This window comes from Rousettus aegyptiacus, unplaced genomic scaffold, assembly GCF_014176215.1.
Source record: "Rousettus aegyptiacus isolate mRouAeg1 unplaced genomic scaffold, mRouAeg1.p scaffold_m13_p_12, whole genome shotgun sequence".
Taxonomy (NCBI): domain Eukaryota; kingdom Metazoa; phylum Chordata; class Mammalia; order Chiroptera; family Pteropodidae; genus Rousettus; species Rousettus aegyptiacus.
In genome coordinates this window covers 66,051,261-66,071,854 of record NW_023416287.1, presented here as the reverse complement: position 1 = coordinate 66,071,854, position 20,594 = coordinate 66,051,261, and the positions used below count along the sequence as shown (strand labels likewise).

Here is a 20,594-nt window from a genome sequence, read left to right as displayed (position 1 = left end):
TAGACTTTATCTTGAATTTGAGGGCCATCTTTCAATGTTTTAAAGCAGAGAAATAATATTTAATAGTTTTCTAGAATGAATTAACCAATCTCTAATTTTTAAAAAGATGTGTGTGTGTGTGTGGTGTGTGTGCATGCATGCACGAAGGATGAGATGAGAGAAAGAGAAAGAGAGAGAGAGAGAGACTGGGAGGGTATGTTTTTGAACGCTAGATGTGAGTCTTTATACAGCAATTGATTATTTATGATGTGTATTATCCACGTCCCCACCCTCACTTTTGATTGCTTCACTACTCTATTGAATACCCACCAGAGACAATGAGCAAGGGGAATAGAGAAAGGTGAAACTTAAACTGGTAAAATTGTCATTTCGGGTCTGCTCATATTTTTTATAGCTTTGTGTGAAAGAAGTAGTAACCTGAGTGACTATGACTTCCTGAATTAACTGGATCATCCAGTTGTAAATAGAGAACAGAACGAAGGCAGGAGATGACATTTGGAATGATGGTTAACTTTCTCCTCCTGACTGAAACTCTGTTGGTTAACTGTAAGGAAGAGGAGTGAATGCATGAGTGTTTGTGTGTGTGTGTGTCAAAATATGGGTCAAATTAGAAAATTTACATGTACCCATATATATGTATATACGCCCGTACATTCATATTTATATATGAAATGTATGGTATTTTCCAAAGTGCTTGCACATCCATAATCTTTTGAAATCCATACAACAATCTGCTAAATCATGTATCGCCTGTATGTGTGAAATAAATTACCAGGATGTGAACTGACTTACTCATCTTACGCTGTGACAGAAGAGCTGGGACGGGTATAATTCTTCCTAAGAAGTTATTATTGAGATCTTATTTTCTGAACTCAAAGTCAGGATGCTTGGTTTTAGACCAGAACATAATATTTGAAACTAGAAGTATACCAGAAACTCTGGAACATGCTGTCACTGCAATTATACCCCAGCCGCCTTCATTATTAAACTTTTTATGAGTGTTCTTTTTATGGTTCCTTCAATAAATCTTAAAAGTACACAAAGAAGAAAGAGGGTAGGATAATTTCAATTCAAGTTTTGTAAAAAAAATTTATTGCTTATGATATCATAATCATCGTTTTATATTACAGGCACTATTTTTAAAAAAATTCATGTTCTCTCCTCAAGGGGAATAAATTCATGCATTACCTCTAACAAGAAACAGTATAGTTAGGAATTATATATACCAATATAATAAAATACATTGAACCACACAGACTTAGGATAAAGCAAGTAGAGGCTATTAAATCAAGCACGACTTGTTGTGTGCAGTGTTTTAAATCTGATTTTACAAAGAGAATGTCCCCAAAGGGGAAAAGCTTATAAATGAAAACAGAATTTAGAAGCAGATGCCAGACTAAAACCTCTAAATTCTCTCCTTAGATCATGTTATACCATGAGAAGTCTGTATATTTGGATGGCATTTGTTTATTTCCTCGTAGAACTGCCTTTACGGGACTGGAACATGGGAGGCTGTCTTTAATTCTGACTGAAGGTCAGTATAAGTACCAGCCATGTGAAAGTTACTATTGCATTTGTCTGTTTTTTTTTTTTTTTTCAGTACTCCTCCTGTAAAGCTCCGAGAGAGACTTTCTTTTCATATTTTATGCCAACAGAAATTTGGTCCCCTAAGAACTAGACTTTCTGTTCTAATAAAACCACCAATATGCTTTCCTTTTTTGCCTCATTGCCAGAAATCTCAGAGCAACACACCTGTCCCTTATAATTTTTGATTTTTCTATTTTTATTTTATGAAGTCATTGTTTATGTCTTTTGTTGTTAGCTGCCTCGGGTCCTTTTTGAAAAGAGGTTTGTGTATAAAAGCAAATGAATGACTAAAACAGGCAAACTCGACCCCCTTCCAGACAATGCACTGCTGACATCTGGGTGTTACCAATAAGGGCCCTTAAGTAGCTATGCAGCAGTACTCACTGCAGGCTGACTTTAGAGATGCAGCAGCTGTTTCGGGCTCAGAGGGAGGAGCTGGAAGGAAAGGGGGCAGTAATGCTCTTATGGGTGCTGCCATGGTTTGGCTCTCTGCATCCATCTGTTTATGAACTTCCAGCCTCTGTGCATCCATCTGCTTATGAACTTCCTGGCTCTATGCATCCAACGGTTTATGAACTTCCTGGTCCTCTGAGTCTTTCAAGAATGCGTTGCCCCGGAAATGGTAGAGGAATCCCCGTGGGAAATGGATAAAGCAAGGCTGACCGATTACAGGATGATTGCCCTCTCTCTCCACTAGGAGGAGGAAGGTTATATTGGAGTCTTATCTCCTTTTTTGATGCACATGCTAAGTAAGAGACAGAAAAGAAAAGAGGCTGTTTGCAAAAAGAAGTGCCACAGCAAGGCATTTTTCTCTACCATGATCTAAGTGTTGGAAGAACATAGAAATACCCCATGTATGCATTTATGGGCAATTATACAGCTGTCAATGTGTGTCCCTCACCAAGGGGCACTGTCTCATTAAAACTGGACTTTATAGTTTTAGTAATTTTTTTTTCACAAAATACAAAATAATGTAATACATTGTCTTTATTGTCTGACATTACAAGTTAGTTTTACACTTTCCTTTTTTACAGACCATGGGAATAAAGGGTAAAAATGTGTCCAGCATTTTGCAAACATTCTTTGTTACACACAAACACACACAATGAATAATAGGAAAGAGAATACAGAAGAATTAAAAAGTAGGTTGAAATTGGACAGGCTACAGTTCTAATTGATCCATGGAAATAATGTGAAAATGTTTGATAATACTAGCAGGTGGGGTCTATTGTCATACACAGCTTGGTACATGCACTTGAAATTACAGCAGCTTTTATTTTTTTTTTCATTTTATTATTATTATTTTTTGAGTATGCTGCTCCCTCTGCTGGCTTCTGAACCTGACCACAGAGTTAGGTACAGGGCTTCAGTTTAGGCTACAGTCACAATGGCCCGATTTCTGGAGCTATATTTGAGGACCTTGTGAAATCCCAGAGCAGAACGGTTCTTGGTGATAAGAGAAAGGCTGAAAGTTACCTATTCTTTTGAGATTTTTTCAACCAACGGTAGGAATTCTGCTTGGGAAGAACTAAACAGTGGAAAGTGAACAATTACTGAGTAGTCTTTCTCTCTTAAGACTGAGTACATTTGGGTGAGCAGTGGGGGAATTGGGGCTTAATAATTATATAATAAAAAGAGATGTAATTGGCCAATTTTTATAAAAGAGATTCTACATCTTTTCAGTTAAATGGAAACTGAACTGGATACTCACAGTGTTAGGGGATGAGGAAGTTCGCTTTTGAGTGCTGTGGGTTTTACCTAGTGTAACTTTAGGGACTGCAGTGGGTATCCTTCTATTAAGAGAAGGGTTTGGTCAACAACCCAGAAAAGCACAAGACTGGTCTGAAATTTAGACGCCTGGAGATCTAAAAAGTGTCCAACAAATTACAATTTGTTCCCTCTTCTCAAAGATGTAATAGCTCTTCTTTTGATGCCGACAGTAGTAATAGTTATAAAAAATGCTAATTTTATATATCTCAATTCAAGCACTACATTGAAAAGGAAGCAAATTAGTATGATTTTTTTTTTCTCTTTCCAAACTGAAGCATGAACATACATTAGAGGCAAAAGCAATGACAAAAACAGCAGGACGGCAGGCCCCTCCACAGTTAGTTAAGACCTGCAGTAGGGAACATAACTTACTCCCTGCTTCAGTTCTTCTTCCTACAGAAAGATTGAACCAATAATAGTTAGATTACCCAGGGTTCCAATAAGAGCATGTTCCAATACAGTGTAAAGGAATGCAAGGTAGGGAAACATCAATACAGCTTTGATGGCAGGTCAAGTCTCTTCTACCTCAGTGACTTTAGTTCTAAGTCTTTTTAGGTATTTGAAACTAGAGACCCATCTCCTTTCTTCCTGTGTCCAACCTTCTTTCGACACCATCTCTCTGCCCTGGTGTTTGTACATCCTGATACAACGAACTGCTCAGTTAGGCCAGGTTGATGCCAAGATGGCTGGTGGTAAACAGACTCGTATCCCAATGCTATGGTGATAGAATCTATAGCAATATAAGCAGGGGGATGTTTTCAAAGCTTCCTGTCATTCAGTGAAGGGAAAGATAGGATCAACTTTATTCATTTAGTATATTTGAAAAGGAAAGCAGAAAGAGCTTTTCTGGATCATCAAATGAACTTACGGGCCAGAAATAGCAACAGGTTATTAATTATCTAGTCCTGTCCTAACATATATAGTACAACAAAAATTGAATTCTACACTTCGCATTTTGAATACACTGAAAAGTAAGTTTTGCTTGGTAAATAAAGACAAAGTATTCCCAACACTGATGGCAAGCAAGGTTGACTAAGGAATAAAAAAGTAAAGAAAACAAAAGAAAGAAGTGTTACACTAACAGCAGTGCCTGGGACACAGTAGGTTTCAACAAATATTTGTTAAATAAAAGAAATGAAGGAAGGAAAGAAGGGAGAGAGAAAAAAGGAGAGAAAGAGGGTGTTGATAGAGAGAGAGAGAGGAGAGAAATACAGAAACAATAAATAATGGTGTGTCAGGGATGTGGGGGAGCCGTGAACTCAGTCAGGACACCTTTGGCATGTCACAGTTTCAGTCCATACTGGTTCATGCTTATTTACATCAGGCAGGATGACCACACAGCACTGACACTTCTATGGGGCTGACTGTGGACATGTGGCCATAATTAGTCTACTTTTGACTTAAAATGTAATTTAGTGCACATTGAAGAAGAGAATAAGGATTTATGAAAGGAAGAATGCCACTTTCCAATGAAAACAACAGATTACAGCATTCTGCAGAGGAATTCTACAGATCATCATATTAAACACTTTATCTGAAGAATAGTAAGATTTCCATTTACATGTTGCATTTGAGACTCATAGAAGTTATGTGACTTGCTGCTAAAGCCACAGAGATAAAGTATTTTACTGAAATTAAAGTTACTCCTCTTAAACTATAACCACCAAAGTTATTTAATGGCTATCTTCATTTTATAAATTAGAGATTAGCTTTTTTTTTTTTAAATTTAGTCACAACTGATAAAAGCTACTAAATGTAAAATATTTCTAAATAAATCCAGTTTTATTACTTTCAAGGACATAAGAAACTGGAAATAAGCTAAGAAATTTCCCATGAAGGTCCTCAGTGGTCTGGTTCCAGAAAAAGAGTAAGAATGAGCCCTATAATGGATTGCTATCATTTGATGCATTTGTGAACAAATCCTTTATTTGAGTTTAAAACCACATGTTGGGGGAAATCAAATAATTGTAGAAGCTGCTGCACATTATGTGCAAAAATTTTACGAATGTCATAGTCCTAGGTCCAGAAAATGTCTATTTATTTGAAACATCTTACCTTTAGTAGCTTCATGAGACCTTCCAACTGGACCATTAGCTCTCTCCGGCTCTCCTGGAGAGCAGACATTCTCTGTTCCAGCTCATCCTTGCGCTGTCTAAGAAAGAAGCAGCTGTCATCAGAAACAGCAGTCAACTCACTGACTGAATCACATGTTCCAATCTTTTCGGACTAGCGAACCACCAGAAAGAAGGCATCTCTGGGTCTTTGACATGGTTACTAGGCAGGGAAATGTCAAATGAGTGAACAATTATAGCTTGAGGTGTACATTAATTTATTAGAAGTCATACTAAAACAGAAATTCTTTTAGACACCTCCCATTCTACCGTGAATTAGCCATTTAATGAAATCTTTTCTGAATGCTTCCTATGTCATGGCCCTGTGTGGTGCTTTGGGTTTCCTTGGGACGACAAACGAAAACTAAACTATCACTGAAAAAGGCCAATCCCACAGACCCTCCAAACCCAAGGATTCTTGTAAATCTCACAGAAAGTGCTGATTATCTTAGTATTTAAAAACTGGATTTAGAAAAGTAAATTTTTCATAGTTTTCAATCTTAATGTACAATGTGGTGCCTTTCAGAAGTGAAATATTAATGGAACACAGTTATTACAGTCAATATAGATTTTCTGTTTTGGGTTTTGCTTCATAAAGTGAAACCAGAATAAAAGAGTTCCTACATAATTGTTCTAATTGAAAATAATCTACAAGGGTCGTGTCTGTTCAATTTCATTTTGTTTCGTAGAACTTCTATTAAACTGTCGGTAGAATGGAAACCACAAAGGACAATCTATACTCTATCGCTGACGTTGATACTAAGAAGCATTAAAAATATCTTTTAAAGGGGAAAAGAAGTAAAACAGTTTGGAGAACATTAATGCTCCACATTTCTAACAAACATAGATGTATATTTTCAAATCAATTTAAAGTCTATTATTTATGACCATTAGTATAAGTAATATATACATTTTTTCTTGCCCCAAAGGCTTCTGAGTTCAAAATATTGAAACTTATATTTCAAAAATGTGTGGATATGTTAACTATATATACATTAAAGTGCGAACGAATATGCCAATCTCAATGGCATAGACACAGCATTAAGTGAAGCTGTAGCAGAGACTATGATGAAAAACCGACAGTATAAAAATGTCACAGTGAGTTAGGTCAATGGCTCATCCAATTGAAAGATATTTGGTGGGAGAACAGGTTATAGATAAAAATGAGACATTTCTTCTTTGCTTTCATACCAGCTTATTTAATAATAAATTATGAATTTAAAATTTATAAACATATCTCAACTAATTTTTAGATACTTATATTTTAAGCTTTTATGGCCACTTAAAGCTTACTACCAGAGCAATCCTTCCTTTGATTTCTTTAACAACTGCCTCTTTTCTGAATCCTGTGGACAAGAAACATCATAATTTTATAGACTTTAATAATATCTTATTTTAATCTTTATCTTACTGGGCTGCAGTATTCTAATTTAGAAAGTCTTGCTGCATTAAAAAATATTCTTCAATGACAAAATCATTAGTTGTTTTTTCTTTGATTTTCTCTGTATATGGTGTTTTGAATACATCCAACAGTAGAGTTTGGTAGAAGAGTAAACAATCTTTCTGATTTGTTTTCAGTTCTCTTCTAGATACTGCTCTGTAATTTTTGGCCTTTTGGCCGCGGGAACACTTTGAGAAGAAAGTTGAGGCAAAATTCTAATATTGTAGGTAAGAAAACACTAAGAGAGGCATCTAAAAACTATCAGAAATTAACTATTATTAGTTTAGAATTAATCAACATTAAAAAACTGATTTGTACATTTACCTTATAGTTGTAATCTTTCAAAACATGACATTTACTTTTTCACGCATTTGATTGAAATATATATATATATTTTAAAAAACACTAATTTGACATGTCTTTATTATTTATTTTGTGTGCTTACACCAGTGGTTATCATATGTGAGTCTGATATGAAATCTGCAGTGTAGCCTCTATTGTTCAAAGCAGAAATGAGAAAACAAGGTTAAATAGTGATTTTATTTTCATAGAGCTAAATATATTAATCTCTAAAGGAGGATCTTTTACTCTGATATTTTGTCATTGTATCTCTAGTTTTATATGTGTTAAAACCCTTTTAGGACAGTGTTGGAACAATAGAAAAAATTTTAATATAAATTATATATTGGATAATAATAAATATCATATTAACTTTCCTGAATTTGATGATGATAGCATGGTTATATAAAAGAATATATTTTTTCTTAGGAAATATATACATACGTACTTAGGGGTAAAGGATTATGATGCCTGTGACTTACTCTCAAATGGCTCATCAAAAATATATATGTGATATATATCTATATAAACATCTATAGAGAGCTAGAGAAGGTGTGGCAAAATGTTTGAATTTCTAGGTGAAGTGTAGAAGGAAATTCATTGTGATATTCTTATGACTCCTCTGTAGGCTTGTTCAAACTAAAAATTTAAAACATATAATATCCTTCATGAAACTGTTGTGACAACAGATGATGGTAGGTTTTAAAAAATGTCATTATATGGTAACACAAAAAGCACTCAACTTTATGCTGTTTCTCCCAAATAATTAAGAAACTAATCTGGTCTATGGTATTCAAGTCTGGAAGCCACAGACTTGAATCAGAGATTACAATTCCATTTTAATTGGTAAAACAAAAAAAAGTTACTTTATATTAACAAGTTGTCGCCAAGAATAATTTTATATATGTTGAAAAAAGTGCGATTTGGGGGGCATAGAATAAGATACTTATATTTTAGGCAAGGGATAGATATTTCTTTTTTTGAGATGTGTAGGGTGAAGTTAGTTGCTTCATAGTTTTAAAGAAATGTTTTCTTCAGGACAGAAGATGGTATTGTCTTCACACAGTTCTTAGCTGTCTCTTAATGGTTGTACAGTTTATCCATTCCATCTATTCAGCACTTTTAAGATACTGTAAATAAAATAATGAATAGGATACAGTTTGTGTACTTGGGTGAGAAGGAAGCAGAAATGAAAAAGTTCAAAACAACAATGGTGAGTGTATCATAAAAATGAGAACAACATGCTACACGTAGTAACACTAAGAAGAAGACAGCAAGTTTTATATGGTTGGGGAAGGTCGGAGAAGGCTCACCAGATCATCTTTCAAAATTTGTCTCAGAAGCTACATCTCATTTGGAAAGCAAAGGCCATGGGAAACCATATGGAATGTTTCAGACCCTTCTCTGCTTCATCTGTGCCTCCTGATTGCCTGATATTCTTGAAATCATTAGTAAAGCTCAATACTGGAATAAAAGCTCTGGTTCATGGGAGTCTGACTTGGCAAACTAATCCAGTATGTTAGCTCAAAATGTAACTCTCACTTTTCAATGGCTTCCTGTTACAGAATTAATAGTAATATCTTCATGGTCTGAAAGACTACAGAATCATGGTCTATCCCTACCTACATCTTTTTTTTTTTTTTTTTTTTTTTTTTTTACCATGAACCACTTCATTCACTGCACTTTAGGACTGTTTAGTTCATAAAAGAGCGCCGGATTCGCTCCTGCCATTTGGTCTTTGTACAGATAGTCTCTACCTTCCAGGAAGACCCTTTCTTCAGTTGTCCCAGCCCCTTTCCCCATCCTCAATCTTCATTCCTTAAGTTCCATCCTTCATATTTCAACTCAAACAAGCCTTCCCCATGGTAGCCCCTTCTGACTCTAGTGAAGGGCAGGTTTGAAAATTATGTTTTTTTTTTTTTCTTTAAAGGAAGAGTCCTTATAGCACTTATCTCAGATTTATAATTATATTCCTATTTGTGTGAGTTTTTGATTTATATCATTTTTTTACTAGACTACAAATATCGTGAGACTAGGGACAGTATTTCTTCTAATGCATTATGGTATAAGGTTCCCAGAAAAGTTCTGGGCATTCTGCATTTCAGAAATATTTGTTGAGTGAGTAAAATGAATAATAAAGTGAAGAAAGATAATTCTGATAGCAGTGCAGATGAACTAGAGGCTGGGAATCAATTAAGTGCTCATTATAATCGTTCAGGCAGGAGATAACATAATTAACACCTAAGCAAAGGTATGGAATCCACCTGTGCTACTCGTCGTCAGGCTCTTGAGAAAATTATTTAACTTTTGTGACTATTAGTTTCCATATTTATGAAAAGAGTATAATAGTGTCCATCTCCCATGTTCATTATGGCACTTGTAGGGGACAGTGTATGCAGGGCTTAGTGCATAGGAAGTGTCACATTTACACACAGACATGCCTACTATATAATCCTAGTCAGCTGCCAGATCTGGATTGCAAGCTTGGCTTTCAGCTTTCTTGTGGCTAAAATGATAAGGAAAATATGATTGTTTAAAAAGGTCATAGTGCTCTTAAGACAAAAATAAATGATGTGTTCATGAAAAGCAAAGCTCTGCTCCTTTCTCCCCAACCCTGTCCTTGAGGTGAAAGAAATTTCTCCTGTTGGAGTCTCCACAGAGGCCCTGGGAAGGATGTAATGCAAGAATATTGCTATCAAAGCTATAGCAAGGTGTTCCTGTGCCTTTACATGGCCACCCGTCAGTGTGAACTAAGGCCAAAGTTACTGTGCAAGAGGCCATTGTTCTGGAGAGCTTTCGATGTATAAAATGACTAAAGAATAAAATTTAGACACCCAGAGTGGGATTATTAAGCTGGAATGTCAGGGTATCTGTGAAATCTACAAATTGTGAAAGTACTTATCACAGAATAAATGGTTTATAAATATCTAGAGGACTACCCTTAAAAGAAGGGTATTTTTCCTTCTTCCAAGCAAAAGAGAGGTATAGAATAAACAGGTAGGCAAGCAAATCAGCTGGGATTTAGGTGTCTCAGGCCTTAGGCCTCAAGCCTCAGGTGTGGGCCACAAGCCCACACTGAGGGCCAAAATTACATAAGTTCCTATAGAGCCAGACTTCTTAATATAGCTTTGGCCTTTGCTAGGGCCATGGGAATGCCCACAAGTCAGGGCCAGATGATTATCAGTCTTATTAGAGAGCGACATCAAGGAGGGAAGAAATATCAGCTGGAAATATCAGTGACCCAGAAACATCAAGATGCCTTCCCAGACTGCATTATCCAAATAGAGCTAGATATTTTGGAAAGCAAATGCTAACTGGTGGGAACTGATAAGAATGCTTATGAAAAATTTCCAGTCATCATCCCTGTGCTAGAGAATGGGGCAACCAATGGCAGAGGCACAAAGGATATTTCAGGCAGAGACAGGTACTCTGATGTGTACATGACGGACTACTTACTCTGTTTCCAAGTTGGTTTATTCAGTTATATTTCTGTATATATTAGGCTTAACTTTCAACTTGTGAGCTTGAAGGGCCTACATAATCCTATTTTGTGAGAGATATTTTCAAGCAGTGATTTACTTTTATATACCTTTGAGAAGGAGCATGACAAGAAACATCACTTTTCCCTTCTTTTCATTTTCAGCCCTTTTGGGGTAATGGTGTAGTAGAATATACAAGGATTTCTAACACATCTCTCTGAAGGTAGGACCAGAAATCATACAGGTCAAAAAGGAAGAGTTTCTGTTTCTTCCATTAAATTACTTTGTTATTTTAAAGTATGATGTCATCTCTTCACCTCAAGCAGCCCCCACCAAGCTGCAGGTTCTGTGTGTTTCCTTTGTGTACCTCAGGCCTTTGCAGGGTAGGCCCCTACAGCCAAGTGCATGAGCCTGGAGGGGCTGGGCCACCCCTAAGAGCAGGCATGGCTTGCATTGGGGTCAGGTGTGCTGCGGTGCCCCGATGTGAACCTGTCCAAAGGGGAGGGCTAGAGTGGAACCCCTGGAAACACCCGCGGCTACAATCAGTAAGGACTTGGTACACTCCAAGCACAGCCACATAGAATCTGCTTAATTTAGTCTCCCTGTATGGAGAAAGCACATGGCACTCCAGTTCTGACAAGGGTTTCTGAGAAGAGGTTCTGTACAGCCATGCCCCAGTTAACAATGCAGATGTGTTCTCAAAAATATGTCATTAGGCGATTTTATCATTACGTGAACACCACAGACAAATCTAGATGGTACAGCCTAATCACACCTAGACTAAATGGTAAAGACTACTGCTCCTAAGCTATGAACATGTACAGCACGTCACTATACAAAACGAGATTAAATCAAGCACAAGACAATCATATAATCGAGAGAGACAGCAAAAATGAGATGTGTGAGGCTGCTACTGTCATAACACGGCATACTGTTTTACAGCAAACCTTATTTATAAGTAGAAAGGGTACACTCTAAAATAATGACAGTATAGTATAGAAAATGCATAAACCATTAACATAGTCATTTATTCTCATCAAGAATCATGTACTGTACATAATCGTACGTGCTATACTTTCATACGACTGGCAGAGCATAGGTTGGTTTACAGCAGCATCACCACAAACGTGTGAGTAATGCGTTGCGCTGTGTGCGACATCCCAGTGGGTATGACATCACTAAGCAATAGGAGTTTTTCAGCTCCGTTATCTATGGAACCACTGTCATATACGCAGTCCATCCTTGATTGACACGTTGTTGGGCACATGACTATACCTAAAAAGCATGCCTCAGAGTTAGATATACCTAAAATGTATGTGGCAACCAAACCAAAAGATGGGGAGAATGCTATACTTGCCAACTGAAAGTGCCTCGTGAAATATAACATTTCTACGCGGGAAAATCTTTGAATTTATGTTTGTTTTGTTTGTTTCAGAAAGGGCTGAGTATGTGCCACGTCCAAGGCATGAGGAGGAAGCCAGTTTGACCTGGAGCCCACAGCACGTCTTTCCTTTTACACATGGGTGTAGGGGAAGCCACAACAGTCCTCATCCTTGTCCTGCTACTTTCTACCTTTCCAACTTCGAAAAGTACACTGAAATTCAGGGGTTGAACCAGATGACCTGAGATCCTTTCCAACTCAAATATTTTATGATGACAGAGTAGGTAACACCATGTCTTTTAACCCATTTTCAGAACAAGAAGGTATGAAGTCTATTTTTAAAGACCTGTAAGTAAAGTCATCAGGGGCAAAGAAACATCAGACTCCCTTTTATAGGTTACAGGTAAATTTTTAAATGTAAAAACCTGTGATGTTTACTTAGCTGTTTATGTATTTGTTTTATCGATCACTTGTATCATAAACACATTGTTGATAGGGCAAATAACTATAAAAAGGGTTGAGTTGAATTTTTTCTAGTGAGAGATTTTGTTTTTGACCTAAAGAACTATTCCTTTTTCTCTGTATCAAATGAAAGAATAAAATATAAACATCTTCTCCTTCAAACCCTCAAATCTCATCAATTAGGTGTGTGCTATTGAAAAAAAAAAAAGCCAATAAAGGTCAGAAGCTGGCTGGACATTGGTAGACATTACTGAAGATCTTGAGTGCTTGGATCCCCTGAGACGCCTCTGGCTCCCTCTCTTACCTGAGGAGCCGGAGTTCTGCCAGCAGAGTGGGGTTTTGCTGCGCCTTCTCTGGAGTGGGCTGAGAAGCTTGTTCATGTTCCAGCCGCAGCCTCTGGATCTCCTGTAAGATTTCTCTTAGGAGAGAGGAGAGTGATAAGGAACCAGGGTCAGTTAACTTCTAGGTTATCCGGGATCTAACATCTGAGCATCTCAGAGCCACCAGAGAAAAGAAGGGTCATCCTATGTTTCTGAGAAGTACTGACCCTCACAAAACCAACTGTGTTTACAAGGCATTGGCTGTAGCTAGTTGGGTGCTATGGGTGAGAGGATTCTGACTTTATTTCTAGTACACACGACCCATGAAGATTCTGCAGTGTGTCATTGGAGTCTTCAAGCTGAGTGTTCTCACCAGGACCTATGATCTCTCTAGTAATAATATAATGCCATAGTAATGTGTGCAGCTTGAAAAGCACACTGCTTGAGAGAAAAAATGTGTCTTCCTATTATTTATGATCACAGTCTGACACCATAAAGTAACTGCAGCTAAGTAAGAGGTGCTTGGAGGGAAAATAAGGATAAATGGTGCTCATTTCATAAAACTTAATAACCTCATTCTCTCACCAGGAATGAAATTCCTCTCACTGAATTTATCTGAGAAGACCGTGGTTATGCAAAATGTTCTCTCTTTTTCTTAACATTTTCAGCCTTAACAATGGATCTCAACGAGGGCAGTCTTAGAAGTAAAGTGCTTTTAAAAGGATTCACTATAATTGAGTCTGTGACCTAAGAGTGCTCTTGGTGTGACCTCTCTCTGGGGTGAGATGTGTCAGTTACTGGTGTTGGGGCCTGGACTGCCCTGCACCGAGGTGAACGTTAGGCTGGCCATAACAGATGGGTGACCTGTGTAGGGCAAATTATCCCTAAGTGAGTTAAAAGCCATTAAGCAAGGTTATAGGTCATGTATTCTTGGAAGAGGGGTCAGTCTCCCAGCCAACAAAATGCACAAGAACCAAGAAGATGGAACAAAGCACCAAGAATGGAAGGTGAACTTGGCGAGCAAGAGGGAGGGCTTTCCATTTGAAAGGCTAATTTACAACTGCTTGTGCTTCACAAACACATCAGCAGCAGTAAGCTAATTACCAGTGACTACACATCTCATGACTATGGTGAAGAGGCTGGACTATAATTCAGTGGGTTTCAACCTCCTTTTGTCCTTCTCCTTTGTGAAAACCATTCTTTAAAAGAAATCTCCCATGGAAACACCATGTGTCAAACAGGAGAGAGATACTCTGGTTAAATATAGGATGGGCCCTGTGCTCCTAATCCTTTCTCCCCACTCCACAGAGCCCTCAGGGTCCCAGAAGGCTCAGTCTGAAAATCACTGTACTGAGATCTTTTCCAGGGCTGACACCCTGGATAGTCTATGACTCCCAGTAGTTCTTGTTGGTTTTAAGGACAGAACCATGACAGAACCGTGTAGCCCAAAGAAGCAGCATCTCTGAAAAGAAAAAATAATAGTAAGATATATAATGAACATTAAGTGCTTAGTCTATATCCAGGAACAGTGCTGTCTTCTTGAATCTTATTTAATCCTCATAATAATTCTTTTATCTATAGGCGCTACTATTATATTTGTTTCATGAATGAGGAAATCAAAGCACAGATCAGTTAAAAGACTTGCCAAAGTTCGATAATACATAAGTGATAGAGGTGATTTGAACTCAGGCTTGTTAGCCTCAAGGGCCACATATATTGGACTCCCTCAGGCTTTGGTACTTGCTCTGACAGGCGTAGGCTAGGCAGGCTGTGATTTGAAGAGTTCTGCTATTGCTAATACTAAAACCAACTGGCTTCTCCCAGGGTGCTGTAAGGAAGCACTATCTTCTAAAATTGTTGATGAAATGCCCTCTACTGCAGCTCAGAGATCTGATTACTGAGTTAATTACCACCTTGGAGAACATGAGACTCATGGGGTAAATTTCTATGGTGCAGAAGTGTGACCTGGATAAGCTTCTGGGATGGGTTTCTGGGGTCTTCAAAAGAAATGAGGCCACTGGCTTAGTTTGGAATGGATTGGAGGCTCATCAGCCTAAGGTGGGGAAATCTAGAGGCCATGAAAGAACTCGGGCATGGGATGGGGCTCTTTTTCTGCCATCTCATTCCCATTTCTTTATTCTCTCTCTGGTCCTGAAAAACATGCATTCAGACAGTACAATCCAAAAACATCTTAGAAACAAGCAGGAAGAGTGGTATCACCGCACAGCCAAGGCCATTAGAATATCCGTGGTGATTCCTGATTCTGGAATCCCACCAACAGGCAGATATCCCCAGGTATTTCCTTAAAGGAAGTCATGATTTCTCCTCAAGTATGTTATCCCCAGGCTGGGTGAAAGAAGAGGATGGGAAGGGAAAACAAAGTGCTTTGGACAGGCGGGGGAGTAGGTTAATACTGCAACCAAGATAAAATATGTGTGGGCTAGTGAGTTTTCATTTTAGTCTTTTCTCTTTCTAAGAATATAAAAACGTGACAACCAAATTTGTACCTTCCTTTAAATTTTTTTTTCTGTAGAACTTTAAAGAATACTATGACCATTTACTCTAAAATTTTCAGGTCAAACTATATAGGTATGAAACAATGATCACAACCTTCTCCTTTACCAGTTTGATCTCAGAAGTGACATCAATGTTTAAGAATGGAATTAAACATTAAGACATTTTGGTGCTCATCTAAGAAATGTAGAATGTACAAGCTGTTCCTTTGTTGGGCTTTCTCAGCATTGAGTTTGAGATCTTACTCAGCTATGTATTATTTTTTTCACTCTATATTTTTACCATGCTTCTACAATGTACCAGGCATGGTTCTGGAACCCAGCGGCCATTTGGCATGGCCTCTGTTCTTAAGAAACTCCCATTTCAGTCAGGGAAGACAGACAATAAACAAAAAAACAAACAAATAAATGCAATTATTTCATATAAGTCATATGCCTCCTCCCTGGCCCCCTTGCTCCCCCTCCCTCACAGGGCTGTAATAAAGAGTGGTTCCTGGGGTAGGAGGTAGTGGACAAGATTAGATAGGTGGTCTTTGAGCTAAGATCTGAATAATGAGAAAGAATCATCCATGCAGTGGTCCTGAGAATGAGATTTCTAAGCTGAGAAAACAGTGCAAAGGCTGTAAAGACAGAAAGAAGCAGGAGTGTAATGAGCAAAGTGGGCTGAGGCTAGAAAGGTAGGCAGGACCTTGAAGACCACAGTAAGAGAAATGAGTTTTAGCTGAAGTGTGATGAAAACTCATCAGTGAGTTTTGGACAGGAAATCACATGATATGATCTATGTTTTGTAAAATGGCTGCTTGGATTGAACGGTCATGGCGGAGATAGAGTGGATAGTTTTGGGGACAAGCTGTGGGAGTAGACTGTGAATCAATCTGTGTTGAATAAAGAAAGGACCTGCTAATGGACTGGACATGAAGATGTTTAGCTTGAACACCAGGGTGATGGTGGTCAGTTCAAATGCCTCTTTTAGTCTGGGGTCCTTACAGGGTCCCTCCTTGAAGAGCCTTCTATTTGTCTCTGGATGGTAAAGATAATTTCGTCTATTACTCAAGTAGGCCCTTCTGCATTAGATGGCTCCTTAACAAAAATAAGTGTGTCCAAAAAAGAGAAATGAGACTGTCTAGAGAGAAAAAATTAATTTTTTTGACATCTCAGAATTATATATGTTTTCTCATGAAGCTTCTGAAGATCTAAAGTCTAAAGACTAGCTTCTACTGAGCCAACATCGCTGGCTCAAGATATCTTCCCTTAAACATGCATACGGGGCAAAAACCTGGATATTTTAAAGCATGACTATAGGTTATCAATGAACGCACATTTTGATCAAAAAAGCCAACACATCTAAGAAGCCGTACCTGTTCTTATTTTCTAGTTCTGCAATCAGCTGCCTTTGTTGCTTATTTGCATCGATGGTGAAGGAAATGTCAGGAGCACTTCTCTGCTGAGTTGGTTGCTGTAAAACATGTGGTTTATACTACTTAATATTGGAAATGGGAACCCACATGTAACAGAGAAGACAGGAATTATGAGATATGCAGACAAGAAAGAAGAAACTATTTCTCTCAAAACACAACAACAAAAAAGCAAATACATAAAATCAGATTGCTATTCCTCTCCTAAGGACTAACTTTTCTGTGGATCTGGAGCACATCTATGCAATGGAAAGCAGAACAGAACCTTTGGCAGGCAAATACATACAGAAAACATAGAAAAAACTGCTCTTTTAACTTTCTGATTTGAAGTCTTTGGGGAGCTATTCCATTCTTGCCAAGCTCTCCACATTGCACCTGTCCTCTCACTGTAGGTGGGTATAAAAAAAACATTTCACTGTTGAGATAACACTTTCTCTAGAATTACTGTTCAACCACTGTAATGTACAATTAAAAATGTCACAGTTTTAAAGTCATATTTAATACATCTTTCTTTTCTTTTGGTCAACATACTTTTAGCATTTCTTCATATATACAATTTAATTTTGATGAGATATATATATATATTTCTTTTACATTTATACCTCATCATTCTGATCATGTAACTAGCTTTAACAACTGGTGTATATGCAGTCATAGCTTTCTCTATTCTTATAAAATTATATATATAAGTGTACACATATGTATATATATATACACACACACAAATTATATGTGTAATACATAAATTAGTCCTTGATTAAATACACATGTAAACATATACATGGTGTGGGATTACATGTCCATATGTACATCTATACATGTATATATAAGTAATAATATGTCATATTTATATATATGTACATATGTACATGTACATGTGTATTTAGTCATGGGTTAATTTGTCATTGTTCTACAATACCAAGGTTGATTATGTGTACTTTACTGCGCCTTGCTTGCTTTGCTTTACAGTACACTGTAGAAATTTCTGTCAATATTTATTGTTTTTAAAACAAATTATAAAATTCACGACTTATCTTTCTACCAAAGAATACCAAATTTTAAAAATGGCACCTGTTGCCTAAACCCAAGACATGGAGAAACTCAGCCTGCTTTTTACTGTATGGAAAAATGACTGGAGGAAACATAAGTATGGTAAAAACCTGTGACCCAGGTTTTTCTTCTGATTTCATGACATAATTTTTCTTGTATGTATTTTACATGGCAATAAAAGTAGGAACTTAACTGAGCCAGTTGTGAATTGAGTCACAGCTTTGCTCTTTATATTAACTGATCGGGAATTACCCAGATAAATTAGATGTTAGGCTGGTTCCGCAACGCTGTAATGAAATATTTCAAACTATGATTTATGCCATATCAGCATGAGAGCTGAAAAGGGAAAAAAATGGAAGCAGTGGAAAGCCAGACCATTTTTAGTTCTTGCAGACTGCACAGTAGCAACTCTTGAGCTCTGCTGTTATAGCACCAACTATAAGGATGACAATGAACATGACATCCTCTCACTCAAACTACTTACAGATGAAGTGGACTCTGCTGCCAGTCTTGCTGCGTACCTGGCAATCAGCCTGTGTTCTTCATCAAGCCGGTTTGAACTCTCAAGCATACTATTGAACACAGAGCAAGGAGACTGTTAGATAATGAGAAAGATACATGTATTTATATTACCACTAGGGGGATTTGCTATTTCAATTCTTTGGCATTAAAATTCTGAAAGCTATACAAAACCTGTTAGGTTAATAATCTCAGATTTCGATTCACAACATGATTTAATATGTGGCCAGGAAAGTCATTAATGAATCTTGACTATATTCAATTTAATTGTCTTACTAAGAAAGCTCTGAAGAAGAGTTACTTTTCTGATCAATATTTCTTACAAAATAATATTTTCTCTTTAATTTTATTGCCTTTAATGTTTTTATTTCCTTATTACATAGGTAATATATGTGCAAAACAGATGTGTTAGAAAATATGGAAGCTAGATTAAAAATGACAACCACCACCACGAACTGTGGTTAGCCTGGTGTGATGCCCACTTTCTGGTATTCACACTTGCATTAATCCTCTCCCTTTAGGAGATTTATGGACTTGCTTCTAATGAACAGACTATGGCAGAAGTAATGGAATGTCACTTCCAAGGTTAGGTTATTAAAAGACCATGGTTTCCATCTTGGGCATGTTTTCTCTCTCTTGAGCTCTTTTTGATTGCTTACTCTGTGGGAAGCTAGCTGTCATGTCATAAAGTGGCCTGTGGAAAGACCCATGTGATAAGGAAATGAAGCCAGTCATAGCTTCCTTGTGAATGAGTCCACATGGGCAGAGCCTGCAGATGGGATTGCAGCCCCAGCCAACAGCTTGATGGCAACCTTGTGAAAGTCCTTGAGCCCCAGGCACCTAGCTAAGCCAAACCCAGATTTCTGACCAACTGTGAGATAACAACTGTTTGTTGTTTTAAGCTGCTAAGTTTTGGGGACAATTTGTTATGCAGCAATAGGTAACTAATGTAATTCTCATGAATAATACTACTACCTAGGTAACTTGCTATTTTATATTTACTTCCAGAGAAGTGAAATTATAATAGTGGCTTCTAATGACACTAATGAGAATTGTTTAATGCCTCCTATAAATTTATAGAAATTGTACTAGAATAAAAATGAACCGAGTCTCTAAAAAATTAATGCAAATAGAAGCAAAAGCAATAAAAACCCACTAATACAAATATCAACTTTTCCATATTTCAGAAGGCCCTACACTCAAGACTAAGTTTTGGGTGCCATTAAAAAAATTCTGTGCAACACACCAGTAACATTAATCCTGTTAACAGATGAGTTGGTCAGAGTTTGGTTCATCAGTTATTACTGTGAGTAACAGGTCAGAATCAAGATTAGAAATTAGTTTCTCCATTTACTCTTATTCTTATGTCTGTTTCTTAAAGAAAAAATGAGTACTTGTTATACATTAACAATGACACACTTCTATGCCACTACGAAGGTTGTAAGGAATACCCAGTGCAAAGTTTTGGATCCATATAAAGTAACATACATTTATATTGTTTGTATGTACATTTACATATAAGTAAATATGGAACACAGTCTTTAAACCTTTGTTCTAAAGCGAGAACATGAGTGAAAATCATTATGTGCTTCCAGTGACATATTAGTTATCTCTTCCTTGGTTGGCTGAATCCATTATTGTAGCATTTTGTTTCTCATCATTTGGAAGACATTCCTGTATCCATTATCTCTGTACTACTCTATACTCTTCATATGTGTAAATAATACCTGTTCTTATCCTAAAGACTTCTGCTCTAGGTTTAGCCCTTTTCTTCGGGCTGTGATAAGTACCTAGAATATTCCTGAATTTCTCCATTTAACAAGTCACTTCTTCATCTTCAGAAAGAGTCTTCTCTTTCCTTTTGCCCCCCCAAAATGCATGTAAAAAGCATCAATCTAATATGATGCCTAGAACACAAATAAACAATTTAATTTGATTTTAACATGTTTATCATTTCTGGCTGGTATATGAGTGACTATAAGCCTAATTCGACATTATGTAGATAACAGGGCCCATTGCTCCAAGCCCACGACAGTGATTTGTTTGACTGTCTGAAAGTGACTTTGTCAAAAACACTTGTGAGTGTTTGATACATAAATAATAAAAAAATCTTGCTAATAAAACCTCATGATAAAAGTGTCTTTTATCATGAATGACCAGCAAGTTTAAATAATATGAAGGTTACATAAAAAAAGCCTTCTGGAAAT

General features: G+C 37.2%; 1 protein-coding gene across 31 annotated transcripts in view; it reads right to left on the bottom strand.

The window, feature by feature from the left end:
- DTNA (dystrobrevin alpha) overlaps positions 1-20,594 on the bottom strand; it is a 330,024-nt gene that overhangs the window by 19,076 nt on the left and 290,354 nt on the right. For 23 of the 31 annotated variants that reach the window (XM_016153937.2, XM_036229943.1, XM_036229938.1 and 20 more), the window contains 4 exons: positions 18,353-18,440; positions 16,762-16,859; positions 12,875-12,988; positions 5,413-5,509 (listed from right to left, as the gene is read on the bottom strand). In XM_016153937.2, the coding sequence (XP_016009423.2) occupies positions 5,413-5,509; positions 12,875-12,988; positions 16,762-16,859; positions 18,353-18,440 (397 nt within the window). Of the gene's footprint in view, positions 1-1,581; positions 3,751-5,412; positions 5,510-12,874; positions 12,989-16,761; positions 16,860-18,352; positions 18,441-20,594 lie in introns of those variants that run through there. The other 8 variants (XM_016153946.2, XM_016153949.2, XM_036229949.1 and 5 more) reach the window with 1 other exon arrangement.